At 41.1% G+C, this 25540-nt stretch overlaps 1 protein-coding gene across 3 annotated transcripts in view; it reads right to left on the bottom strand.

The window, feature by feature from the left end:
* The window catches only part of pde8b (phosphodiesterase 8B), a 76133-nt gene that overhangs the window by 11941 nt on the left and 38652 nt on the right, over nt 1-25540 (bottom strand). For 2 of the 3 annotated variants that reach the window (XM_058617468.1, XM_058617466.1), the window contains exons 2-13: nt 21638-21694; nt 14566-14756; nt 10884-10943; nt 10697-10754; nt 10314-10402; nt 9239-9317; nt 8415-8555; nt 8252-8340; nt 8101-8155; nt 4679-4730; nt 3090-3167; nt 2492-2568 (exon numbers count right to left, since the gene is read on the bottom strand). In XM_058617468.1, coding sequence (XP_058473451.1) covers nt 2492-2568; nt 3090-3167; nt 4679-4730; nt 8101-8155; nt 8252-8340; nt 8415-8555; nt 9239-9317; nt 10314-10402; nt 10697-10754; nt 10884-10943; nt 14566-14756; nt 21638-21694 — 1026 coding nt within the window. Of the gene's footprint in view, nt 1-2491; nt 2569-3089; nt 3168-4678; nt 4731-8100; nt 8156-8251; nt 8341-8414; nt 8556-9238; nt 9318-10313; nt 10403-10696; nt 10755-10883; nt 10944-14565; nt 14757-21637; nt 21695-21793; nt 21837-25540 lie in introns of those variants that run through there. The other variant, XM_058617467.1, reaches the window with a different exon arrangement.

The following is a 25540-nucleotide window of genomic DNA, read 5'->3' as shown; positions in this document are numbered from 1 at the left end:
CATGTGACACGGTATAAATCTTGACTGGGGCAAAACAGCTAAATAAAGCCACTTCTCGAAAACACACAAGGACATCACAGGACCTGCAGCCGGATGCAGAGCAGCAACGTGACCGACTGTATACTGTACAATATATCATCATGTTATGACGATATACTGAGCTTGATATTGAGCTTGTTTTAGGTTTACTGCTCCTGCCGCACCATGTATCATGACTGTGGCGTCGTGGAACATTCGGAGAACACTCCTAATGTCCGATAGAGACCCAAAATGATTTGAGTGTAACACATGACATACGTCTGCCCAGATATAGCACCCTTTAGCAGTAATGTAAACTTTTCAAGGAGAAACATCAAAGGTTAGAGACATTTTACAGCAGTTGTTAAGCGAAGCAATTACTTTTGTTGTCATTCTTTGGCTTTTTGACTTGTATCTTTAGAATCTGTGGAGTCTCTGTTTTCATTCCAGGTGTGAAGTGTCTTAGCGTTATTTTGATGATGTAGTTATTCATTTAGTTGTGATTTGAGCTGTGTTTGTCACGTTTAAAATACGTTTATACATATGTCTTGCAGCCCATATTCTGCTGTATACTTTCATGTTTGGTGTGTTAAGGTTACAGAAAACTGTCAGAAGAAACAGCTTCATATTGGAGGCCTCTGGTTTAAAAGCTAGTTAGCTACTGTAATACATTTTGATTTGATTGCTCCTGATGGCTGTGCCGACAGTGTGTGAATGGGTATGAATGATGAGTGATAGAAAATGCGCTGTGTGAATGGGTAAGTGGCCAAACTGTAGTGTAAAGCAGCCTTGAGCGGTTCTCAAGACTAGAAAAGCACTATATAAATACAGACCATTTAACATGGCCATAAAATGAATGAACCACTTCCTGTAGCGCTGGAATGTCACCGGGCAACACAAGCTCTAAACACTGCTTAACTGTGAAACTCAAACCTTAATTAATATTTAAAAGTTATGCATTACAGTTTTACCACATCCAAATCCAAAAGACACAAGGCTCTGACACAAACTACTGTCCATTATGTAAACAGTCCTAAGAAATGTGGTTGCCTAGAAAGCAGAGAAACAACAAGCTGTGTCTTTCCTTTCTCGGAAGCTACACACACACACACACACACACACACACGCACACATATTTGTATATATTTATCTCAAGTAATCAGTAATATCCTTAACTAGACCACACAATTCACTGAACTGTCACTAAGGCTCTGAACAGATAATAATAACTCAGAACAGTAGCTTCCAATTGTCTGGAATCATTTTAAAAATAAGCGAGTGTATGAATGGATTTCTGTCTGGATAAAGAGAGTAAGTCAAAATATCAGAGCTGTGAGTGTTATAAAATGTTTGAAATTACAATCTGGGTCAGGTTCTTGTCACAAGGACTGGGCCAGCATTCAAGGCATGGTATGATATCAAAATGTAATGTACCAGACCAAATTCATTGTGATTTACACTTCAATTGTGTTTTTGCAGGGTTTTTACAGGGTTTTTGCATGCACACGTCAGGTTCAGGTTCGGGTTCAGTTGCAGGTTCAGGTTCAGGTTCAGTTGACTCTCTCCCAAACTTTGGTCAGGTTCAAAATGAAGAATGCGACCAATGCAGCGCTGCAGCATCACATCATATTAGGTGTCTATTAAAAGAAGTGTATTACCTCTTCTGAACCAGAAGAACCTAGATATTGAGAGGTAAACGCTCAATTACTGGATCAGTCAAACTACATTAAGGCAGTGAAGACAGCTGTAATGGACACTGAATGGCTTTTTGGCGAGGGCATAACCGACTAAAATGCGTAAAAATGAGCAAACCGGTTTCGTGTTCGTACTGTACGTAGGTGCTACGGTGATATTGTACGCATATCGCTTTGAAACAAGCTGGTAGTGGGCCACAAAAGAACTTAATTATTGGTGAGAATCCAACATGAGAAACCCGATAACGGCTGGTGAAGGAATCTCTGAGCTCTGAGTGATTTCTTGTCACTGGAGGAATTTGCATTTTAAAGTGATGATGGCATTAAGTGGCATAAGAGATTCCATATGAACGTGTTCAGTGGAAGAGTGCAGATAGTTGGTGTTAACGTTTTGTGTTGTGGTCTCTTGCTGAAAACTTACAGTCGGTCCTCACTGAGCCAATGCATGCTCAACCAAATGGATTCAAATCTAAGTAATAGTGGCGAGATAATCGTGAATCAGCACTGAAGTAAGGAAACGTTTACCCTCATTATCTTATCTCTAACTGAAGACGTTGTTGAGTTTCTAGTTTTTTCATTGGAAGATTCATTTTGGGATGTAACAGGACATATTTACCCACACCAGACCTTGGACATGCTGTAAATACTGCATGTATATATATAGATGGAGGAAACACACTGTAATGCCTCCAATCAGCATAAACAAAGGCGATCAGTTGAAAAATTGACATTGCTCTGCTTGTATAGGACCATGATAAGGGTGTAGTAGGGCAGCGTACCTTGGTGATGGGAGCCTCAATGGTCATAGAGTGAATCCTGGCGACGGAGGAATATCTTCGATTCTGTAGACTGGGAGCTGTAATTGGTAAAAGAAATATTAAATGTATTGACGTATTACACACATATATATATATATATATATATATATATATATATATATATATATATACATATTGCATGATTGCATCTTAGATTAATGTTTTGATTAGAGAAGAAAAGAACCAGGTGAAGCGGGGAAAAGCATCTCATGACTGAAAATAGAAGCAGCTGCGTCAAAGTGAGCTACGGAATCATCTCATCAGCCCACGACAAGTCTTTTTAGGAACTCTTTAACTCAAGTGCCTTTCATAACAAAGCCTGACTCATTCTCGGATGTACACCAGTTCCATTCCTCATCCCCCTCTCTTTGCTCCATTCTTCCTTTGTGTTCCTGCTTATTGCCCCCCCCCCCATCCTTTTTTTTTTTTTTACCTCCACTCGCCCTCGTCATCTTCCCACTTCTATTCTCCGCCCTCACCGCTCATCTTCCCTCGCACGGCTCAAAGTGGAGCTCCATTTACTTAAATAGATAATTAGATACGGCGTGATGAGCCTCACCGTCACTGCCGCGTGAGCTGATCGACCGGGCATCCATCGAGTCTTTCCTCCTGTCTCGGTGACGTAGAGAGTGGCACTCTGTGGAGCCGCACGGGGGAAATAATGAATGTTACATGGACAGTGCTTGTTCAGACAGATTGTGCAGCACATCCCAAATCTTGCCCCAGCTGTGCCTCTTATTCAATTTATTCATAATAGATCATTTACACAATAATTCATAAAAAGTGTCCCACTCAAACTGTCTGGGTGAAAAGTTCTGCTTTTGAACCAGAATATTTGTGTCCTTGTCCTTGTTTCCTGGTAACGAGATAGATGAAATATGTCCTTGTACATTTTGTATAACAGGGAAATGTAATTTCTGGCTACTATGTTTGTTGCAGTTAATATAATTATTGTCTTTTCTTATTGCAGCAAATCAAATGTTGTTTCCTCCAGATGGTCGTGATTGTGAAAATACCATAATAAATTGATATTATGGTTACTATGGAGTTCATGCATTGAAAAAAAAAAAACAGCAGCTTGAAGTACAACTGAATATATATCAATAAAATGTAATATGTTATCCATTAAATGGAGAGTAAACAGACAAAGCTTCAAGCTTTTGCTAAACCTCTAAAATTGGCAAAAGGAAGGTTTGTAAATTTTACGGCTTTGGCACATATTATTATTTTATTTTCTCCATGAAACATTTGCCTTCCTTTTAAAATGTTAGGCTGATCTTTGAGAGAACATCGCACACCAGTTCCCTGGTTGATGATCACTATATTAAGTGGCTGCTGCAGCTCTATGACTAAGAGCTGAAGAAGCTGAGCGCTCAGTGTGTAAAGCAGTAAAGCTTGTTAAACACAGACCTTTAACTTAATACACTGATCACTGTCCCAGTTTAGGACATGCATGTATACACATTTCCATCAAAAAGTTACTAGTAACACTGGCAGTGAGTGGAGTGTGGATATTGTCATGTAGTAGTGGGACAAGAATTGCTGCAACAAACCCTTTTAGCTTTACTAAACCATCTTTTTCATAAAGTATATACATTCTATTCTATACAGAATATTAAAGGGAGTGTTTCATTCAAAAAAATAAGTAAATATATGGCTGCTTATGTCCAATATGTTTGCCACTTTATCTTACAGTTACCCTTTACAGTAACGGAAATTCCAACATTTACTCTCCTGCACCAAAGTCCATGGAGAAAATCATTGTTTTTAGCTGATGGGGACACAAAAAAATGTTTGTGTTTTCAAATACCTATGTCACAAGATATCGCTTTTGAACTCACTGATGGAGGTAACAGTGGATCGACAACTTTAAAGTGTTGTGGCGTAAAATTGCCGATTTTCTCAATGGGCTTTGGTTGCAGGAGTTAGAGGTTTTGCAAACTTCACTTCACTTCCAGACAATAAAGGTTGTCTAATGGTGAGAAAAAAAGTGGCAAGCATATTCTTAAAACTTCATCTGTCCCTGCCGACAGCCATGTTATTAGCGAACTATCCCTTTAACTAAAATATTACTGCCTGATGCATGCAGTCTAATAACCTCCTGTTGACTTAAGAGTCTTAAAAAACCCATTACATTTGTTAAGTTACCTGAGTGAGAATGTTCCCCACTGCATCTCTCTTCTCTGTTGTATTTGTGAACCTGGCAAAAACAGAGAGCAGGAGTGGATTATAGTCAAAGTCTGGAACTCACACTGACTCTCAGTGTGAGTTCCTGCTCCTTGAGCAACACACTGTCCAGTAATACAGACATATGTCAGCAATTTATTATACTTTATATTTTAAAGGGGAATTTTTACATCTTGCTTCAACAGGCTGGTGTATTTTCACACAGCTTATCTTATTAGATGGGAATCCTGACTGTCTAAGCTAATAACTAAATTTGAGGGCATTTTTTGTTGTAATTTTCTTGCAAATGACATCATGTTACACTGGTTGCACTTAGGGTCACATGGTTGGATGGTTGGCACTCTTGCCTTGGCAGCAACAAGGCCCTTTCTACATGGAGTTTGAATGTTCTTGCATGGGTTTTCTCCGGGTTCTCCGGTTTCCTCCCATAGTCCAAAAACATGCAGATTTTGGGGATTAGGCAAATTGGACAGCGAGGATTAAGCAGTAAAAGATGGATAGATGGATGGATGGATGGTTGCAATTGTGGATGGACATGCAGTGGACAAGCACTTAATCAAAAATCCAAATTTGGCTACTTCTGGATTAAAAACAACAACAACAACATGGTACTGATTAAAATACTAAACTTGGGGCTTCGAGACGGGGGTTTACAAATCAATTAATGTCGTCATAGTGGGTTGGTGTTTGGTGTTCCAAAAATCGAATGAACCGTGTGAATCTGTCTTTTTAAAATCGACATGACTGTCGAATGCAAATATGTCGTAGCTGTGTAAACTGCATGCAAATGTGCCAACTGTGCACCTTCACCCCTGGATGTCACTAAATCCTGCACACTGGTCATTTAAATGGCAGATTACTATAAGCGTGATGGAAAAAAAGCTCATATATTCACATGTGGCTTCTGAGTCACATTTTACCAACTGAACTATTAAAGAGTTTCATAACAATGACATATTTTCATACAGGTGACGTCATGCACAGTACTCCTGTTGGTCACACTCAGGATATGCAGGTACAAGTCTCTAATCCACTTACAGGAGACTTACAGTCACACACTGACTCCCTGCACCATAGCATATTCCTGACAGGGCTTCATGCACATTTCTGTGGTACATGGTCACTGGTTACATACAAATGAATTGTAAATTACTTCATTTTTAATATACAAAATCCGAACACTTGGATTGCCATTGTCGCTTAAGTTCTCTTGTTGCAGTCGTCCTTTTTCTTAAATTTCTAAGTTGCCTGCTCTCTGTGCTTCAGTGCGTCCCATACTCAGTAAATAGGATTAAGATAGTATAAACACATCTAATGACATACAAGGTTGCCAGATTTAACTGGCTGCCTTTTAATGGGCTTCTTGCGCTGCGAAGCACAAACAGATTTCTATATAAATAAATAAATAATAATAAAAAAACATCTTTTGGAATAACTTCACTAAAGCTGGGGCATAGTTGAGATTATGTTTGACCCTTAATTAAAAGGGGAAAGACAAACAAGATTGACCCTAAAGCTACTTTAAGTCAGGAGAGCTTAGACAAATACTGCTAACTAAACAACACAATGAAATGGAAACGGCGGTCTGTAGCCAAATGCCTGGGTGGGAAAAGACGAGGAATGATGTGGGGTTGTTAAGTGCTACGAGGACAGTGTCCCAAACAATGAGGCGGCATCAGATCAGTGGTGTACTTAAAGGACCTCCGTGGCATTGGATTGTTAGGCCTGGGTCATACGTTGTGTAGCTGCATCCGCAGGGTGCGTCTACGCATTACCACATGTGCATAAGTGGCAACAGATCCATTCATGCATTCATACTACAATGTCAGTGTAGCGCTCCACGCAGGGGTACTCGATCTCACTTTCCAATCCAGTAGAGGCTGGGGACGAGCTGTTATGATACTCAGCTTTCGGTATCAATCCATCACTGGATCAGAAAAAGGTTAATCTGATTCTATCGCTATTGTTTCTTCTTTACAGGAGCAGGATATTTGTTGTAGGTTTTTTTCTTCTCTAGTAAATAAACACTACACGTGTCTGCTCGTCCACCCGCTGTCCGTCTCACTTTCCTCCTCTGTGACTTTCATGTCTGTTCATTATTCTTTTTTGGAAGGACCAAACCAGAAAACGACTGTTTATATGAACACCGTTCTTTCAGAATGAAATTAATTTTTTTTTTTTACGAATGGGCTGTATCAGATTGGCATGTTTACGATTACTTGTGCTCATGTAAACATAGCTATAGTCTCTTTTTGCCACCATCTGGCCTGGAAAGTATTGCGTTACAACCAGTTTACTGTCTGCATGGTAAGATCAGTATAAAGGTGTGACCCAAGACTTATAGGGACGCATGTCTCATAGAATACTCAACATTTCCTCCAACTTTGCATCAGTTCCTCTCTTTGATTTGTGGCACAATATGCATACAACGACACTCTGATAATACCATTCAGTCTGACTGTGCACAACTCCGGTTCTGGGGAAGACTCCCATGCTTTTGAGAATGGGATCAGTTGCTGCCACGTCTAAGGATTCCCAATCCCGACAAGCTGGAATGAGCACTATTTGGCTTTCGGCAAGCAGATGCCAGCGGCTGACTCACCTTATGTGCACATGATGAAAGAGAGCAATGCGCTAAAGCTAGTTCCAGTGCAGCTTTGCCTGAGGTATAAATAGCACTGGCGCCTGGCTGCTAGCCCTCCCAGGCCTTAGCCGAGGATCCCGGTGCTTAGCCCTAGCTTAGCAAAGAATGACGTTATTGGCCTGGGAGCCAGCTGAGAGCAATGACACACCTGCTTCAATGTAACTGTGCACACACACTCCTGAACAGAGCTGGTAGTTCTGGCAGAGCTACATGCCCCGTTGGAGTATTTAAATCTGACACTTCAGCCTCCAGCTCATTTGAAGTGTTTATGTAAAACTTAATGCAATCAATGCCTGAGTCCATTTTAGACTCACTCAATTATTTCTCTACCGGGCTTGATTGGGCCAAGCTGTACTGTAGCATTAGGACCGCTGATGGACTGACATTTACTGTATTTAAGATATACAACAGCAAAACCGACTCACTGTGATCCTGAAAAGTGGGCTTATTTATGTCAAAGGAAGCATTTTCCATTTTAAGACAGCTGCTCGTGACTATAAGCTGAGGGTTTATCATCGGAAACCATCAAATCTGTCACTTTGGACAGATTCCAGAGAAAGTTGTTTCAAAGTGCTGCTCATGTAAAGGCACGATTAATCTTGAACAGTGTTGAAAGTTTGAATATGTTGCCCCAGGTATCAGAATATGCTAATATCTGATGAAAGATGGAGATTTGTATTGGTACACCTAAGTTTTACATGAACACCACATCATCATACAGCAAAATCAGTTGACTCACCTGATTGTTGTTGTCAGTGTGAGGTCTCTTGATTGCTACGAAATGTCGAATTTTTCTGTGGAGAACAAAAGAGCAATAACCTGTCAACGATTTGCTGCTTCTTGAAAATCTAGAGTGTGTGATCAATTTGGTTTGTTTTATGTGATTTTACCCTCCTTGGCCGATTACAGGTGTGATCTTCACATGCTGTTGTATACTGTCGCCCGATTTTTTGCGGGCGTAGTAAATTCCCTGCCATTCCTTTAGAGACGAGAAAACGGTTAGAAAAGGGTAGGTGTTATTTCATGGATGGATGGATGGACGGAGTGACTGACCTTTCCTTTTTTGATGCAGGTGTTGATGGTGTCCAGCAGGTCAGCTCTGTTCTTGTCGCTCTTTGGGAGTTCTGTCAGTTCTTTCCCGATCAGCTCCCCCTTATGGTAGCCCATCATCCGCTCAAATGCCGGGTTCACATACTGGAACAAAACCAGGGAAGTGTTAAAAGTTCATCTTGCTGACATGTTTCTCCATAAGATCAATCACGGGCAACCTTGTATGCATGTTGCTGTACTGTTGTAGATGTAGTGTAAGTAGTGTAACTAGATCACTGGTTCCCAAAGACTGGGTCGGGACCCACAGATGGGTCGCAAGATTGTTTTTGGTGTCTTCTGACAAATTTGCAGAATTGTAAATTAAGTTAATTTCCCAAATTTCTTTTGAAAATGATTTGTTTACCAATTCAAAAATAATATGAGTTTTACAGAGATGCATCTGTAGCTGTAGCTTAGTCACTAGTTCATGCACACATTTGCTCATCACATGAAAAAGACATTCCCCACATAGAAAGTTTGGGAAACACTGAAGTAGATCATCGCATCCACAGCCAAAAATTGTCACCAACAAATACAATATTCAATAGAGTTTGGGTTGTGTCTAAGAATAAGTGCAGCGGCAGCTGTTTTAGGAAATCATTCATACTTATCTAAATTAAAGTCTACATTCTAAACTGTTCTTTTAATTGATGTTTAATAGAAATAAATGGGACTGAGACAGACAGATGAGAGAAAGCGGACAAGTATTGACAGACCTTCATACTGTTAGTCTTGGTTATTTCAATGGATATTTTTGTTGCTCCTTGTGTGTGTGTGTGTGTGTGTACCTGTATTATGTGGTCCTCACTGGTGATTTCCACAGCCTCTTGACAGTGCTCCAAAGCAGTGAAGACCGAGTTACAAGCCCTGTGGATAAATCAAACCATGGCAACTGAGAACACAACTAGCTAAATAAATGACATTACGTACTTAAATGGTAAGTACATTTGTATACAGTATGTGGATGTAAAGTACTGTGCAAAAGTCTTAAGCCACCACTAGCTTTGTTGTTTTCGCAAAGGTAAATTTCACTCCTGGCTTTGCTGATTTACTCCTGTGATTTTATGTCTCTGAAATTCTGAATGGAATTCTCACAGCAGCTATGAAATTTTGACATGAAATAGTAGCAGGGACACAGGGGCTACCAATGATATTAATCTTGAATCTTGATGTTATTCAGGCGTACAATGTGGGGCGACAGTAGCTCAGTGGTAGAGTGAGTCGTCTTTCAACTGGAAGGGTGTTGGTTCGATTCCTGGCTTCGCTGGTCTACATGCCGACGTGTCCTAGGACAAGATACTTAACCCCACGTTGCTCCTGATGGCTATGGGTATGAATGTGTGATGGAAAATGCGCTGCACTACAATGAAAGTTTGAGTGAATTCTCATTAAGACTAGACAAGCGCTCTACAGACCATTTACAAGGAGGTCACACTATATACATGACAATTTAGCCTACAGAACAGTTAATTTTAATTTAATTTCTGTTTTTAAAACTGCATACATATTTATTTCTTCTATTGCTATTTCTATTTCTATTTCTTCTTGTGTTTTTTATGATCTTTAATTTATTTTAAGCTAATTTTGAACCTTTTATTTATTTTGTACAGCACTGGTCCACTGTGGTTTGTTTAAAGTGCTTAACAAATAAAGTTGGATTGGATTAGGATTGGAATTGGAATCCAATGAGTAGATTGAGAAATAATTTCAAATGCTCATTACAGCATTGTCAAAACAACATGTCAAATGGCTGCTTTAGACTTTTGCACACAGCTGTATATGTATATATCTGTAACATCTGTATATGTACATATCTGGAAACCATGCTGCTTGTGTGGTGGAGGTGTTTTTCCTCTGCCGTACCTGAGTTTGAACTGGCAGCGCACCTCTCCATGCTCCATCTGTATGAGCTCATTGTAGCAGGCTGACACACTGCTGTTCTCCACAAACCTCTGGAGGCCAAACCAGGTTAAATGGCGTTTGAAGGAGAGGGATGAGAGACGAGTGGAAAATTGAATGAGTCAGGATTCACTCAGTAGCGACTTGTTTTGCAGCCGCCTACGTCACTTTCACACCATCAAAGACAGCTGACAATAAGTGGCTCTTTCAATACTGGCAATGTGCTGCTATTTTAGTGCCTGAGGCCTTGTTGAGGCCCAGTGAAAGCATGGACAACAACACACCAGAGCCTACATTTGTCTGTTTTAAACACACATTTACGAGTGAAAGCAAGTTATTGGACGTACTCTGCTAAATCCAGCACAGAGGAGAGGAAGAACAGATGGCTCGTCCTGGTCAGGCGGTCTAAACAGTGACAGTAAAGAATGATTATCATGTGCAACCATAGACATTTAAAAAAAAGAAGAAAAAAAGACATGCTTGTACTTTTCCACACCTACATGGAATACTATTTAGTTTCAAAATCAAACTCACATCTGTGGCACGACAGCTAGAATAGCTGTGTTTTCTGAGGGCTTTGTGGCACGGATCAACCTGGAAATCAAACAGATGTGGATTAAGAGTCAGAAGAGTCAACAGGAGGTCACTTCATCCACACTTTGAGCTCATGAGAAGTGGCTCCGACTCAGGTACAGGATAAACATGTGGGCAGCTCGGGGGGTTGATGTCATCGCCCGCAAATGATGGGCAGAACATTTCAGCGCTCAAACACCGAGCACAGCATCTGCCTCAGAGGGTCGACCACAAAGCCACACCGCTGGCAGGATGCACGGGAAAACGGCCCGGAGGTGGAGGAGGAACAAGAGGACAGTGATGGAGGATGAAAGGAGGGGCAGAGGGAACAGATGATGGCAGGGATCCCTGTGGGGGGATAAGGATGGGAGGTAGTGTCAAGGAAGGGAGGGAAGGAGCAAACAGGGAGCGACTGCCAAGCTGTGGCAATCAGGAGACAGGAGAGATGAATGGATCTGTTCCTTTACTTGGGGGAAATAATGAAGCACTCACAATAAATCACTTAAAATAAAATATACAGTGGTGGCTTTTAGTGTAATCAAGGACTTTGGACGAGTTAGCGCTGTCTCTAACAATAACTGCAGCCCAGAAGTCTGCAGAAATCATGACAGAGTAAACAGATGTAGTCTTTGCTAAAAATAATAAGGACTACGACTATTTCACTAGCTTTTAATACCAAGGGCTGGGCAAAACAAGGATGTTTCATTGTAATGTATTTGAAGGTATTCACAAGGCATTCAACAAACACTTTGGGTAATAGGACTCTTCTTTTAAAAGGCTCTTAAAGGAACAGTTTAGGTTTTCTGAAGTGTGGTTGTGTGTGGTATTGACACATTATCAACACTGATTGGTGTCGTTTCTTTGAACCGAGAGGGTTAGGATTAGGGATTAATATAGATACTCACTCTCACTGATATCTGCTAGCAGGGACAGAATGGGAACTATGCAGGATTTTAACCCTAATTTAACTGCTTTGTAGTCATTATGATGGTTAGATGTCTCATTGCAGGGAGATTGGGGGATGTCTCTACCTCCCCTACCATCTGTTAACGGAAAACCAGCCTTGCAAGATCAGGGTCGCCGACCTGGTCTTTTAGTCATCATGGCAGAGCCGGCGAAGAAAGAAGCAGAGAAAACCGTTGTTGGAGGAAGCGAGGAAGAGGAAACGACTATCTGACCGAGTGAAGGGGCCACACACGAGGAAACATTGAACTGGCTTTTTTGGAATGGCGATGAGGTGGTGTTGTAAAAACATGTACTCTGAAATGCAGTTTGCAATGTTTGGTGAAGTCAGTGTTGATAATATGGCAATACCTCATACTACCAAAAAAAAAGAACTTCAATTTCCCTTTCAAAGTAATTTAGTAACAGATGTCAGTGAGCAGGAGAATTCCCAGCTTTTATTACTTGTTTCGTGCAAGCTCTAAATTTCATCCCAATTTCAACATACAAGATAAATAAATGTCGAAATGCACCGGGGGGTGGGGGGAGTGACAGAGAACAGACATAACAGTCAAGTCCTCCTAATGTGATCTTTACAAACAGCTGACAAGAGCAGAGGGAGTGAATGAGGTTCCCTGAAAAGTGTCCAGAGGTTTTTAATGTGGCAAAAAATACAAAAAAACAAAATCTATCTTCTTTCAAGCCTCTACAGCTGAAGTGCTGCTCGTTCCCTTGGAACAATATCAAGCTTTCACTTGAACAAACTCGCAATGTGTAGTTCAAGCTCACTCAAGAGCCACTCTCTTTCAACAGACAATTCCATAGATAGATGCATGTGACATGCAGCGTTATCCATATTTTTTTATACAAGACAAAGACAAAGACTTTTTACCCCAGCTTCACTGTAATCTGTGTTAATCTGTGCCACTTCTCGCTGCATGTACTTGCTGTCAGTGAACACCAGATGGAGCCAAACAAGTCCTCCACTACAGTACGCTGTGCAACGACTTCGGACCTGAACTCCAGGTTAAATAGAGACACATCGCAAAAAGTAGGTATTGATTTCCTATTGCTCTATGCTCTTGTTTGTTCTTGGTGTTTAACGTCGGATTTCATTCCTAATGTCAGGGTACTGCCTTCTTCTTCTTCTTCTTCTTCTTCTTCTCCTTCTCTTGCTAATTTGCATGCTCTTTGTTTCATAAGTTCACTCGACTGACTGATTAGACCCAGCCGCCGAAAAGAAGCCACATTACAGTGCCGGTTTAAATTCTTAAAGAAATAACAGGACAATTACTATCATTGCTAAAAGGAATAGTTTGGCTTTTTTTTGTTTAGCTATCCTGGTCTAGCCTGGAATAGACCCTTTCTTGGTGGAAGTTGGATCTTGTCAATGTTCAGGATGCTAATGTTGACAGTGAGTGGCCAGATGTTATCCTCCATGCTCTCTTTGCCGTTTTTCAATTTAATGTCGTGATGATGTTTTTTTTAACCCTTTACCGGGCAAAGAACCACAGTATAAATGGTAACTTCAGCGGACATCCAAAACAGTTCCGGAGTAGTTCCAAAAGGCAAAAAGTACTGTTCTCGAATGTTCTCAAATAATGTTCCTTTCACTTTATTTGTGTTTTTCTTGTATATTCTAATATATATACTCTTTATTTTATATATAAATGTATATGTATATATACGTATATATTTTTTTTTTACCATAGAGGGGCAAGGAACCATATGTGGTCCCTTCATGTGGTACCTTGATTTTCTACATGAAAATAACAATGCAATGAGTGCATTTATGTACTTATAAATGTACTTAATACAGTACATATATCAGGGAAATACAGTGTATAGAACTATTAGTAAGTAGTTTGTGTCGGGACAATGGAGAAGGCAAGGATTAGTAGGACTGGTCAGACAGACAACTCAGTGTACAGTATATACTGGGATCTGGCTAAGAACATGTTCATGTGCGCATTCTTGGAGTTATTTCAGTTTTGTGTTTGTGTCTGTATATTTATCTTTTTCATGCACTTGACCCTTAACTGCACCAAGGCTCACAGTCTTGTACATTTTCGTGCGTCACCAACGTCATGTGACCGGAATGTGAGTAAAGACTGCACATGTTTGCCACTCTGCAGTGATCATGTGAGCTGTGTGGAGCTTACTTTAAGTTAAAGAACAAAAAAATAACTGACACTGATATCCATAGATCCATGGTTCTCAAACTGTGGTGCGTGTACCACCAGTGGTACGCAAGCTTCCTCTGGTACTTGGAGGAAAATCAGAAATACTGTTCTGCTGTATATACCAGGGTATGTGATCAGAGTGGAGACCGGCGTTTGTAGAAAATGAAATCTAATGTCCGTGTCAGACACACAAAAATGGTATCGATAAATGGTATAATTTCTTTTTCAGATATCCAATCCAGTGATTTTGACCAGTATCTAACTGCTACCAATTCTACAAACCATCGTCCATACACAGAAATACTATAAATGATACACAGTTTTTCTGCACAGATGAACTATGTTTGCACACCTCATCTCCTTGTTGGGCATCTGTTTTGACTCTAGCGCCCCCCCATTTTCCAGCCTTTGTGAATTTCTTTAAGGAAATCTGTAGTTGAGAACAAAACTAAGTCCTTCAGTGGAAATACGAGGCAGCCACAAAAAACACAAGCGTCAGTCGATGACTCAACTCTCACCTGCAGACTGCTTCTGGCTCAAAGTAGCGCGAGTGTCGCCCATCGATGACTATAATCTCGTGGTGCTTGTCCAGGAAACATTCGACGGCAGACTCGGGCGTCCGTGCGATGTTGCACCTGAACCCGGCGCGGTCACAGGCCCACCAGAACGCATCGCTTTGGCTGTCCTCCTTTGCAAACACCAGCAGCACCTGAGGGGACAGAAAGTGAAGAGAGCCTGGCTTGAGACAGGGATGCTACTGTCGCGAGACTTAGACAATATCAATATGTCAATATGACATTTACTACTCAGACGGGACATTCACCAGAGCAGCTGTAATATGACGTACTGACACCGGCGTTTAAACACTATCAAGGTGACTGACATTGATGAGGCTGAGTAATAACTGGTGCAACCGATACAACAATAGCAACACGGTCATTTTAGACATAAAGCTCTGAAAAGAATTTATTACATTGTGGGTCCTGCCAGACTGCTTGGCATGTAAGGACACAAACCTTACTGAGTTTGAGGTTATTTTAGTAGTAGAAGGCAGCTCCAGTCCCTCTGCAACTCTCAAGGATATGTGGTTTAACTAATGTGAATAAGGAACAGAGCATCTATTTTAAACCATAAAAAACTTGGAAACTGTTCATATTGAAATTCAAATAGGAATTACTCCATTTAGAGGGGAGGAAATGGCTGAATTAATCCCTTAAATGTTGTTTATGCTGCTCACTGTACTCTTATAAACAAGATGAGAAGTTTATAAACAATTTTAAGTTATTATTTTTATTTTTTTTTTACAAGCAGACTGTCATTGGATATTTAAGATTAGGGAAATTTGAGGTATTTAATTAAAAGCAACATGTTAGTATCTAAAAAACTGCCTACTGCAGCTTTAATTTCAAAGGTAAGGGACAGAACTGGCTGCACATGCTGTATTTTCTACAGTTTATGAGTGATGAGTCATCTACAAATAAACAGCTACAGAAACACTGATTAGATTTACTATCTTTCATCAAGTAAGTCCTGGTTTTCACTCTCTGTCCTGCTGCTCCGTCTGTACACACACACACACACACTCACACTGGTTAAAGTATGTGCGTTGTGGAGATTTAAAGACGACTGTCTGAGCCGTCCATAACTGTGAGCGTGTTCATCTGTTTGCTTGTTTTCCCTGCGCTGTGTAGGGCGCCTCTCTGGCCTTCTGCTCGCCGCGCACTGGGACAGACTCCAGCCTCGTCCCCGGATCCTGGACAGTGACAGAGACGGATGGCAGAGGCCGAGGAGTCGACATCATGTAAATGTTCCCATCTTCCCCTGGTCGAGTATTCCTTCAACGTACGAGCGAGACGTGAATGAACTCCGACACAGACCTGAGGCCTGCAGAGCGCCGAGTCAGTGTTTCTGATGCCACGCTGCGTTTTGACCACAAACACACCAGCCACGTTTGGTCCGGCGGTGAGGAAACGCAGCACGGCGAGAGACACATGCAGTTGAGGCACATGCACACACACAGGTTTGTGCAGCAATTCTTCTGAGGACACTGCATTGACTTCCACTCATTTGCACAGCCTAAACAAATCATGATCCATAACCAGTTAATGCCTCACCTTAACCTAACCCCCAATTCAAATTCAAACTTAAACTATTGTCTACTACTGTTGGTCTAAACCAGTACTACTGGTCCTGACATGGTGGTTTTGCCGGTCAAGGACTTAGAGAGGTAACAAATACAGGTACACACAAACCTAATTCTAACCCTAAAACCAGATATTAACCCTGTTTTTTCAGTGTCGTGGGGCCCAGAAAATGTGTCAAAATGTCCTCACAAAGATATAAATACTCATGCACACATGTTTGTGCAGGACACTCATAGACATAATGCATTCCCTAGTCCCTACCATCACAACTAAATGCCTAACCCTAATTCTAACCCTAACCCTAAAGTCTTAACCCTCATAAGGCAATTTTAAGCCATGACAGAACATAAAGACCAGCCTTAAATGTCCTCACTTTCCCAAAATGACCTCCACACCATATGGTTTATGTTTTTTGTTGGTCCTAACAAAGATACCCATACAAGAACACACACACACACGGGCAGCTGGGCTGCGGCCAGAACCAACAGTACTCAGCTCTGCTTCGCAGCAGCATCACCTCCTGACTCCCTCTAAGGACAACAAAGGATAGAGTGACAGAGGGAGCGCATGTCGGTGCAGCAGAGAGAAAGGGAATGAAAGAGCAGCTCGTAAAAAAAAAAAAAAAAAAGGATAGTGTGATATCTCACGATGCAGCCCTTCACACCTGGAGATGAGTGAAAATGGAACATGGAGAAGAACAGGTGAGGAGGAGGAGGAGGAGGAGAAGAAGAGAGGGAGAAAATGAGCTGGTATTGGTGAGTGCCTGTGAAAGGTCCACACTCTTTGATCCCGCGCTGGCTTGTGTAACCATGGCGCTGCTTTGTGTAACCATGGTGCTAGCATGTGAAATTCCACACACAGAGTACCCAGCCGACCCCGAGACCATGCCGACCGCACACGTCTCTGACCCGCCACCTAAATATGTCACCAGCGACAAGCCTGGTGGGGGGGCGCCGATGGTCCTAATACCCCCGTCAGATGTAGAGCCAGTCAAACACAAACACATGGCTGCTGCACTCCATCATGTATGTCTGATCACACATGCACAGGTTTGTGCAACTGTACAGACGAACCACAACCTGAGCCCTAAACCTAAAGGAAAAGTTCAGGTTTTATGAAGTGTTTGAAGGGAGCGGCCATATGGCGCTTTTCCATGATACTGTTCCAGTGCTAGTAGTGGTTAGCACTCTTGCCTTTGCAGCAAGAAGACCGGGTTCGAGGCCTGGTCGGAATTTAGGCCTTTCTGCATGGAGTTTGCTCCGGCCCTGTGATGGATTGCCACCTCGCCAGGGTGGACCCTGCCTTTCCTCATGTAGATGAGTGAGTTCTCGCACTACTCGCTAATCTCTACTCAACTCCACTTTGTTTGGTATCAGGCCCGAATGAGACGAGTCTATGGAGAAATTAGCCTACTTGTTACTTCATTTAAAAAGTCAGTAAACATAATTCTTGAGGAGTTAATGGCCCACCAATATAAGACTAAATATACCTGCTAGCAATGTTATTATAATAGAAATAATAACATATTTAGTTGTAATTATCACATTATCAAATGTATTACATTCAACATTACATTATTACATAATACATATATATGTATATATATATATATATATATAAAAAAATATATATACATGTATACTGTACATGTGTATATATATACATATATGTCCATGTTATTTACTTATTTTAGATGAATTGCCTTGTGTTATTTTGCATCATATTTATGTTTTTGTATTATGAAGTATACATCATTCCATATCAACTACACTTTTACCTTGAATTTATGTGAAATATCTTCATGATCATCCTCTACTGGGTTATAATTTTAATTTCAAATTGCCAACCTGCTTCTTAACAGTTGTTTTTTTACTTCTTTTCTCTGGTGTGGCCCACTGTTGACCACACGAGACACTCAGAGTTTTACACCCCTGATCTCGGTCTTCAACAGAACATGATGTCAGCTTTGTAAATGAGGTTCACACATTACACAGGAGCTGGTGATCCACTGCTGATTCATCAGTAGGTTCAAATGTTATCTTGTCCAGTATTCGGCTTTACCTCAGTGACCAAACAACTCCCCTGCTTCTGCTACAAACACTTATTTACTCGATGGACTTTTGAGTGGGAGGGTGAGCAGTTTACAAACGTATACATGCTTATACAAACACTGCATACTTCAAGTAAACACACTTGTTTTTTATTTCACAGTCACTCCTTGGATTATCCCAGAGATCTGCTATAAACTGACTCACATTTTCACAGTTCACAGATTAATCTGCCGTGTTTGCACACACACACACACACACAGGACGGACACTGGGAGTCTCACAAGTACAGAGGTGTGAGTGGGTTAACTAGCTCAAAGCATTTTATCTGTGTAGGAGTGTAACACAGACTGAGGCTTCCAGAGATAGTACATGAAGATCATTTTCTTTTCTTTTTTTCAGGAGTAAATGAAAACCTCACTTTAAAGTCACTTTAAACAAAATCTAAAAATATAAGCTCATCCTCCACATTGTTTGTTCTATTCTGGAGGTCCATTCTTCCTCAGGTCTCACACGTGATTAATTGCTTGAGTATGTTTTTCTGTGAGTTGAAATGGATGTTAAATGGCTCTTTTGTCTGACAGCTGTCACTAATCTAGAGTCGCTCTCTCTCTCAGGCTATTTTCCCTCCTGTATCACACAACACCAATCAGGAGCCAGACGTCCACAGAGGCGGTCCTCTCTGCACGTGAGGTTAAGTTAGGCTGTTTTTTTCCATCCATCACACAGTATAATGCCGCTTTTCCATTATTGTTTGTTTGTATTAGAGAGTGTGCACAAACACAAACCTGGCCAATAAAGTTGATGAACCTGAACCTGACTCTAGCACTACTTGTCGCTTTTGGATGAAAACAGACGATTAAGCACAGCACATATTGGACACCAGTGTTGCTTGTGATGTCCGTGAACTTTGGCTTTGAAAACATCTGACGTACTGTGGTCAATTCTTCTTGAGGCAACTTTTTATACAACCTGTGTGTCATAAGGAGACGTAGGGTTGGAGGGGTTGAATGCTGAAACATCGCTGCTCTGATCTTTGCTTTGTTTTCCTCTGTGGTTAGCTGTGGGCGATTGCTTGAGTCATCTACAGCTAACCACAGAAGACGACTATGACTATTAACCTTATATCAAAGACGTGTTATGTGCCATGTTTTTAGAAAAGCTATTATTTTCTGTCTGTCGTCCCTGGGCAGACACAGTAGATGTTCAGAAGTGATGACGTATAAACAATGAAATGCTGGAACATTCTCTTAACAAACACACAAACAAATGTGTGCAACATTGCTTTAATATTATAACAACTGTTTTTTTTTTGCAGGCAGCTGTCCTCCACTGACCACACAGCCAACGGTTTGATTCTTTAGTATCCTTGGGTAAGACACTGAACTCTAAATTTCCCCACGACAGCTGTGCTGTGAGTGATGTGAGTGATAGAGAAGTGCTTAAGACTAGAAAAGCTGACCCGTTCCAATTTACCGTTCCATTTAGTTTGAAAGCATTAGCTTATCGCTTATCTCGGGGTTCATGCGAGATTAGAGATTGAAATATAAAGACAGTCACATTACGCTAATGAAAATCCCCTATAGTTGCAGACTTCTTGTGTGAAGTCTTTGGGAAAAAAAAAAAACAAAGGCTGGCGGAATTTAAGTGCAGCTTATTTTGTCACAGGAAAGCCCACATTGTTTCTGTTTGGATGCCTGTGCTGAATTAGGACATAAAGTTTAATTTCAAGGTTTCTTGGACTAATAATTTAGCCAATGAAAAGACAGAACATCATAAAAAATAAAACAGGAATATCCATCAAGCTGACATTTAAATTGTTTTCTTTTGGTCCAGCCACCAGTCCAAAAAGTAAAAAGAGTATTTTTTGCCAACAATTGTTTTAATCTAACAGCATAATTGATCTAGTTTTAGTTATATTTAAAATTGAACGTTGATACTTTCAAGCATCCTGTACGAAATCAACGCTGCGTTCAAGTTGACAAAGACTGTATGTATATGTTTGTAATTACTGCAGGGATGTGCATGGGAAACATACAGCACGTGCGTTGCTTTAAACACATTAATCATGTGATAAGCTGGAGGAGGGAACGTTTCTGGGAAAAAATAAAGGCTGAGATTCTCCAGGTTTGCGAGGCAGTAAACGGTCAACGTCAAGGAGAACTCTCTCCTGCAGAGCTCTCTCTCTTTTCATCTCTCCATTCCTGTGGAAGGGTTGAAGCAGTGGGTCAGGTTGGGCCATGGATCCAGAAGAAGTTTTGGGGGGGGGGGGGGGTTTATGGAGCATGAGATGAGGTCTTAAAAAGGGTTTTTTAATAAAAACCTGTGGTCCCTTCACCTGCCTGCGTGCTGCCAGAGATTCCTGGTGTGATGTTATTTGGCATGGTGAAGAAGGAGGAGGAGGAGGAGGAGGAGGGGGTTGAAGGGAGGGAGCTCAGTATGAAAATGAGGGGCATGCCAGGCCTCTCACATCACCGCAGCGCAGCGGGAACTGAGCCGAACTCAAACAGGCACAGCTCGACCCGGGGCAAACCAAATCAAAGCAATAAACAGGCACCTAATAAAGGAGCTGATTCCTGACGTAGAAGCAGCGCAGCACAGAGGAATGCTTTGCCGTGCTCACATCTTGATCAGCCGGTGACCTCAGCTCTTACTTTCTTTTGTTGCGTAAGTGAAAATCGGGCTAGCACGTGTCCTAATCCCTAATCAGAGGAGGATGAGAACAGACAATCCCAGAGTCCACTCTGCCGCACCTTCTTCGCGGTGGAACAATTAACTTCCACACCAATTCAACATCCTCTCAAAACCGTATTTAAAAATGTAGTGCAATTCAATAAAGGTTTAGAATCGGCCTGTTTAATGTAACGATTCAAACTCAATCCGTAATTTGGTCTTTTATATTTTAAAATCAACCATTGTATTGTAAACATTGCATACTGTGATTTGTTTTTGTTTGGTTTGCTTCTATTTATGTATTTACATTATTGATTTTAAATGTTTTTATCATTTAGTTCAGTTGGAGAAAAGTTGTTTTAGTTTTATTCGTGAATGATCTATAATTGTGCTCACTATGCAAAAATTCAGGTCATAGGGGACGTTCTTTACAGGATAGACTCCTGATTTTGCAAGAAGCTTTTAGAAGATAAACTTCTAATTTTTGTTTTGTGCAAAACAAGGACTCACATATTTTAATGGTATAATTTTTAAAAATGATAACAACCTGAATGTTGAACTAAAGCTTGACTTAAATCTCAATTGGGATATTTGTCAGAAAAATCGTACTTCAGTAGTTATATACAGTATATAATATTTTGCTCTTTAAAACTAAATGTGTCAACATGTTCCCTCAGAAACAGGCTGTCAGTGTGACGATGAGATCAAAGTGTGACAACTCTTACCTGAATGGGCTCTTGGGTCAGTCTCATCGGTCCCACACATTCTTCTGTCGCTGAAACCTGCAGGAAACAGACGACTACGTGTGAGTATGTGTCACAGACTGAGCACAGACAACACACACACACACTCACACTCACACACGCACACAAAACTCTTACCATTTTACCATTGATTTCCAGAATCATATCGACATATTGTTTTTCCTTGCACGACCCGTCTGTCCCTTCACCACCTTTCATCTCCTTTCTCAACCTCCCACTTCACAACTTCCAGTGGGAGGCGAATGACCTCATCAACAACGCAACAAGACAAATGTCTTCTCTTATAAGGCAGATGTTTAAAAAACAACAACAAAAAAACCAAGAGTGCAACAGCACAATAATTGTCCAAACTTATGAGGTCTTTACAACCAACTGCAACTCTTTTGCTGTAGCCATGGATGTGTACACTTGGTGTTAGTGAACAGAACAGAGCTGTGCACTGCAAACCCTCTTTAGAGGGTATTAACAGTCAGCCACAGACTGAACTCACAGGTTTACGTGCATAATCCCGCTACAGGAGCATCACATAATGTGTTGTGTGTGTGTGTGTGTGTTGTCTAGGCAGCCTCAGCTGGCGTTTTAACCACATGCGTCATCGTGGTGTGAATCAGTGACTTGGATGCATGTGCTTCTTTTGAGCATACGCACACACACACAGGTTTGTGCAGCTACTTTTCTCAGGACACTGCATTGACTTTCAATGATTTGGACAAACTTAGGCAAAGCATCATCTATAACCTTCAACATAGCCAGTTAACACCTAACTTTAACCTAACCACGGTTCAAGCCTGAGCCTTAAACTTCTGCCTAATTTAAAGCATGAGGACCTTTTGGAAAAGGTCCTAAAGAGGCAATGAATATAAGAACACACACACACACACACAAGTGGGTCTGTGCAGCCATTCCTCTGAGGACACTGCATTAGCATCCATTTATTTGGACAGCCTATCCCTAACCCAAATCGTGATTGCTAAACTTAACAATCAGTAATTAATGCCTGACCCTAAACTTAACCACATGTCTGTGTTTATGCCAGAAAAAGGTCCTAAAAAGAGATAACAAAGAAAAGTACACACAAAGTCTCACACATTGAGAAAAGAAGATAATTGGCTTTCTTTACATATCTATCTATCTATCTATATATATATATATATATATATATATATATATACACTGTACATATAAAAAGCATATATAGGCTGCACTGAAAACAACCCACATCGGTTGACCTCTCGTGGAGATTCCTCCGAAAGAGACACAGAAAGACCGGGAGAGGGAATTTCAGTTAATCAGCTAAGCTCCCAGATAATACATGCCACACACAGACACATGTCGCATGATCACACAGCAGTGAGAGAAGACATCGGTGACTCAGCCACGTCATCATTACAGCCGCACTTGTCCGTGGCGATTACACTTCAAGGTGGACGTACCTCAGCCCACATGCAGCCTCAGCTGGCCACAAACAAACCACCACGTCACCGCTGACGTCATCCAGGGCCTTTAGAGCCACATAAGAAAACTCACTCGTGTCATTTAGGGTTTCATGGGTTGCGTCAGAAATATGAACAAATATGGTTCAGAGAAAAGAAAAATCCCTCCTTTTAGGATAGTGATAGTGATTTTAGATGCTTCCCCTGACTTACTTTATATTATTTTGTTTCAATCTTGGTGCAGTATGATAAATATTTTTACACCAGCATATCACCTGAAAACCTTATTCCTTGTCAGTGGACAATTTGGTTGTCCCCCGATTTGCAGGAGAAACTGGAAAGCAGGGATCGCAATCCGCCATGATGCCACTGAACTTAGTTTCTGCTTAAGTGATGTGAAAACGGGGCTGTGTGAAATGGAATAAGAGCTGAAACAGGGAAATATACTGGTGTTTGCCAGTGTAAAAGCTCAAAAAAGCAAATTTTAACTTTCATAGATAGATGATATTTTTGAATATATGTCGCTCAGACTGCCTGAGTGTTGTTGTATTGACTGAAAATAAATTGAAAAATCCCGTACAAGCCATCACTCATACGAATAATCTGATAAAGAACATAGATGTGCATGACCTTTAAAATGTGCTGAATGCTGAATGTCGTATTTCCTGTGCAGATTTTTTTTTTTACCCTGTAAATTTAAATGTGGTGAACAAAATGCATCAAGCGTAACAATAACTGTGATCAGGAAGAAGGTGTGGGAAGGCAGTCTGTGATGATGTCAATGCAAACAAAACACTTCCCGGAGCTGCTTCCCATCAACAGTCTGTGGATGTTTACAGATGTTGGACATACACTTTGCATACATTACAGTTCATCTAAAAGTAAACCCACATTATTAAAAAAAAAATGAAATGAAATAACAATGTAACCTCACCGGCCATTTTATTAGGTACACCTGTCCAACTGCTTTTAATCTAATCAGCCAGTCACATTGCAGCAACACAGTGCGTGACATGATAAAGACTAGTGGCTGAATCTCAAACTGAAAGTCTAAGTGGGCGAGAAAGGTCAGTAAAGTGAGTCAACATGGCATGGTTGATGGTGCCAGATGGGCTGGTATTTCAGAAACTGCTGATCTATGAGAAATGTCCATGCATAATCATCTCAAGTGTCTTCAGAGAATGGCCTGAACAAAAGCAAATGTCCAGTGAGTGGTGGTTTTCTGGGTGAAGAGACCTTGTTGATGCCAGAGGTCAGAGGAGAATGACCACAGTGGTTTGAATGCAACGCTAACTCCATGAATCACTGGTTACAACTAAGGTACGAGGAAGACTATCTCTGAACACGCCACAGCACATGAGCTACATCAGCAGCGTAACTAATAGAGTGACCAGTGTATTGTATTTCTTGGCAGTTTTGGCATCTTTTGTTTCTGTTTCACCACCATGAAGACAATGACTGTCACAATCAGCAGAGGAAAGTGGGTTACAATAGGTGTGAACAGGAGACTTCCCTCTCAATCCAAAGCTTAGGCTTCATTTAAAGTTGCAGTAACTCTCTTGATGTTATCATTCTGCCTCTTAGCATTTGCTGAACAATAATTCTAGAATTCACTTCTGAAATATCTTATTTTGTGGGCACTTCGCTCTTTGTGTTTTCAGTCACACCGAAACCAACCTGTTTGCAGCCGTCTCGCTTTACTAGCGCTATGTTGACATAAAACTAATCACTTCCTGTGTGCAGTGCTGGAATGTCACAAGGAGACACAACAAGATCTCAACACTGCGACACTGAGAAACACAGAGAGTGTCGTGTGGAGCTGATAGGCTTAATCCACATTGTATGAATGTAATTTAAAGTTATGCAATACAGTTTTGAGCTGATACCTGAAAACAACTCCTTGATTCCTGGCAGGAATGAAATAGGAAGGTGTAATGTTGTTAAAGTAGGGGTAAGAGGTCACATGGATAAGCATAACATCAGACTTTGAGACAGAAGAAGGTTCCCGAACCATAACTATAGATTTTTACCCCCCAAAAAGTTGTGTCAGGCTTACGTGATGTCGTACCAGAGCAATACACGGCATCGAACACGACACAACAGACAACAACAATGCAGCAGCTCTTTTTGTCCTGCTCTGTTTGTGGCTGTTTGTCTCAAGAAGCCTCGACTTCCATTGGATATTTACACCGATCACAACAGAGTGACATTTTACTGTCGCTGACAGACGTGTCTGGAGGCGGTCTAGCCACACCCTGACTGTTCCGTTTCATTTTACTCTGGTACACCAAGGTGAGGGTGCCAAAGAATGTACCGTAACATGTACCAAACCAAACTATTCTATCTAGTGGGAAAACAGGCAGGTGTGCCCAATTTTTATATGCAGTCTGTGGTGCAAGTGCATGCCAGTGTCGTCGGACAGGTGGTTCTC

This window comes from Solea solea, chromosome 19 (genome assembly GCF_958295425.1).
Source record: "Solea solea chromosome 19, fSolSol10.1, whole genome shotgun sequence".
Taxonomy (NCBI): Eukaryota; Metazoa; Chordata; class Actinopteri; order Pleuronectiformes; family Soleidae; genus Solea; species Solea solea.
The sequence above is the reverse complement of the archived record's forward strand: the minus strand, read 5'-3'. Positions and strand labels throughout refer to the sequence as shown.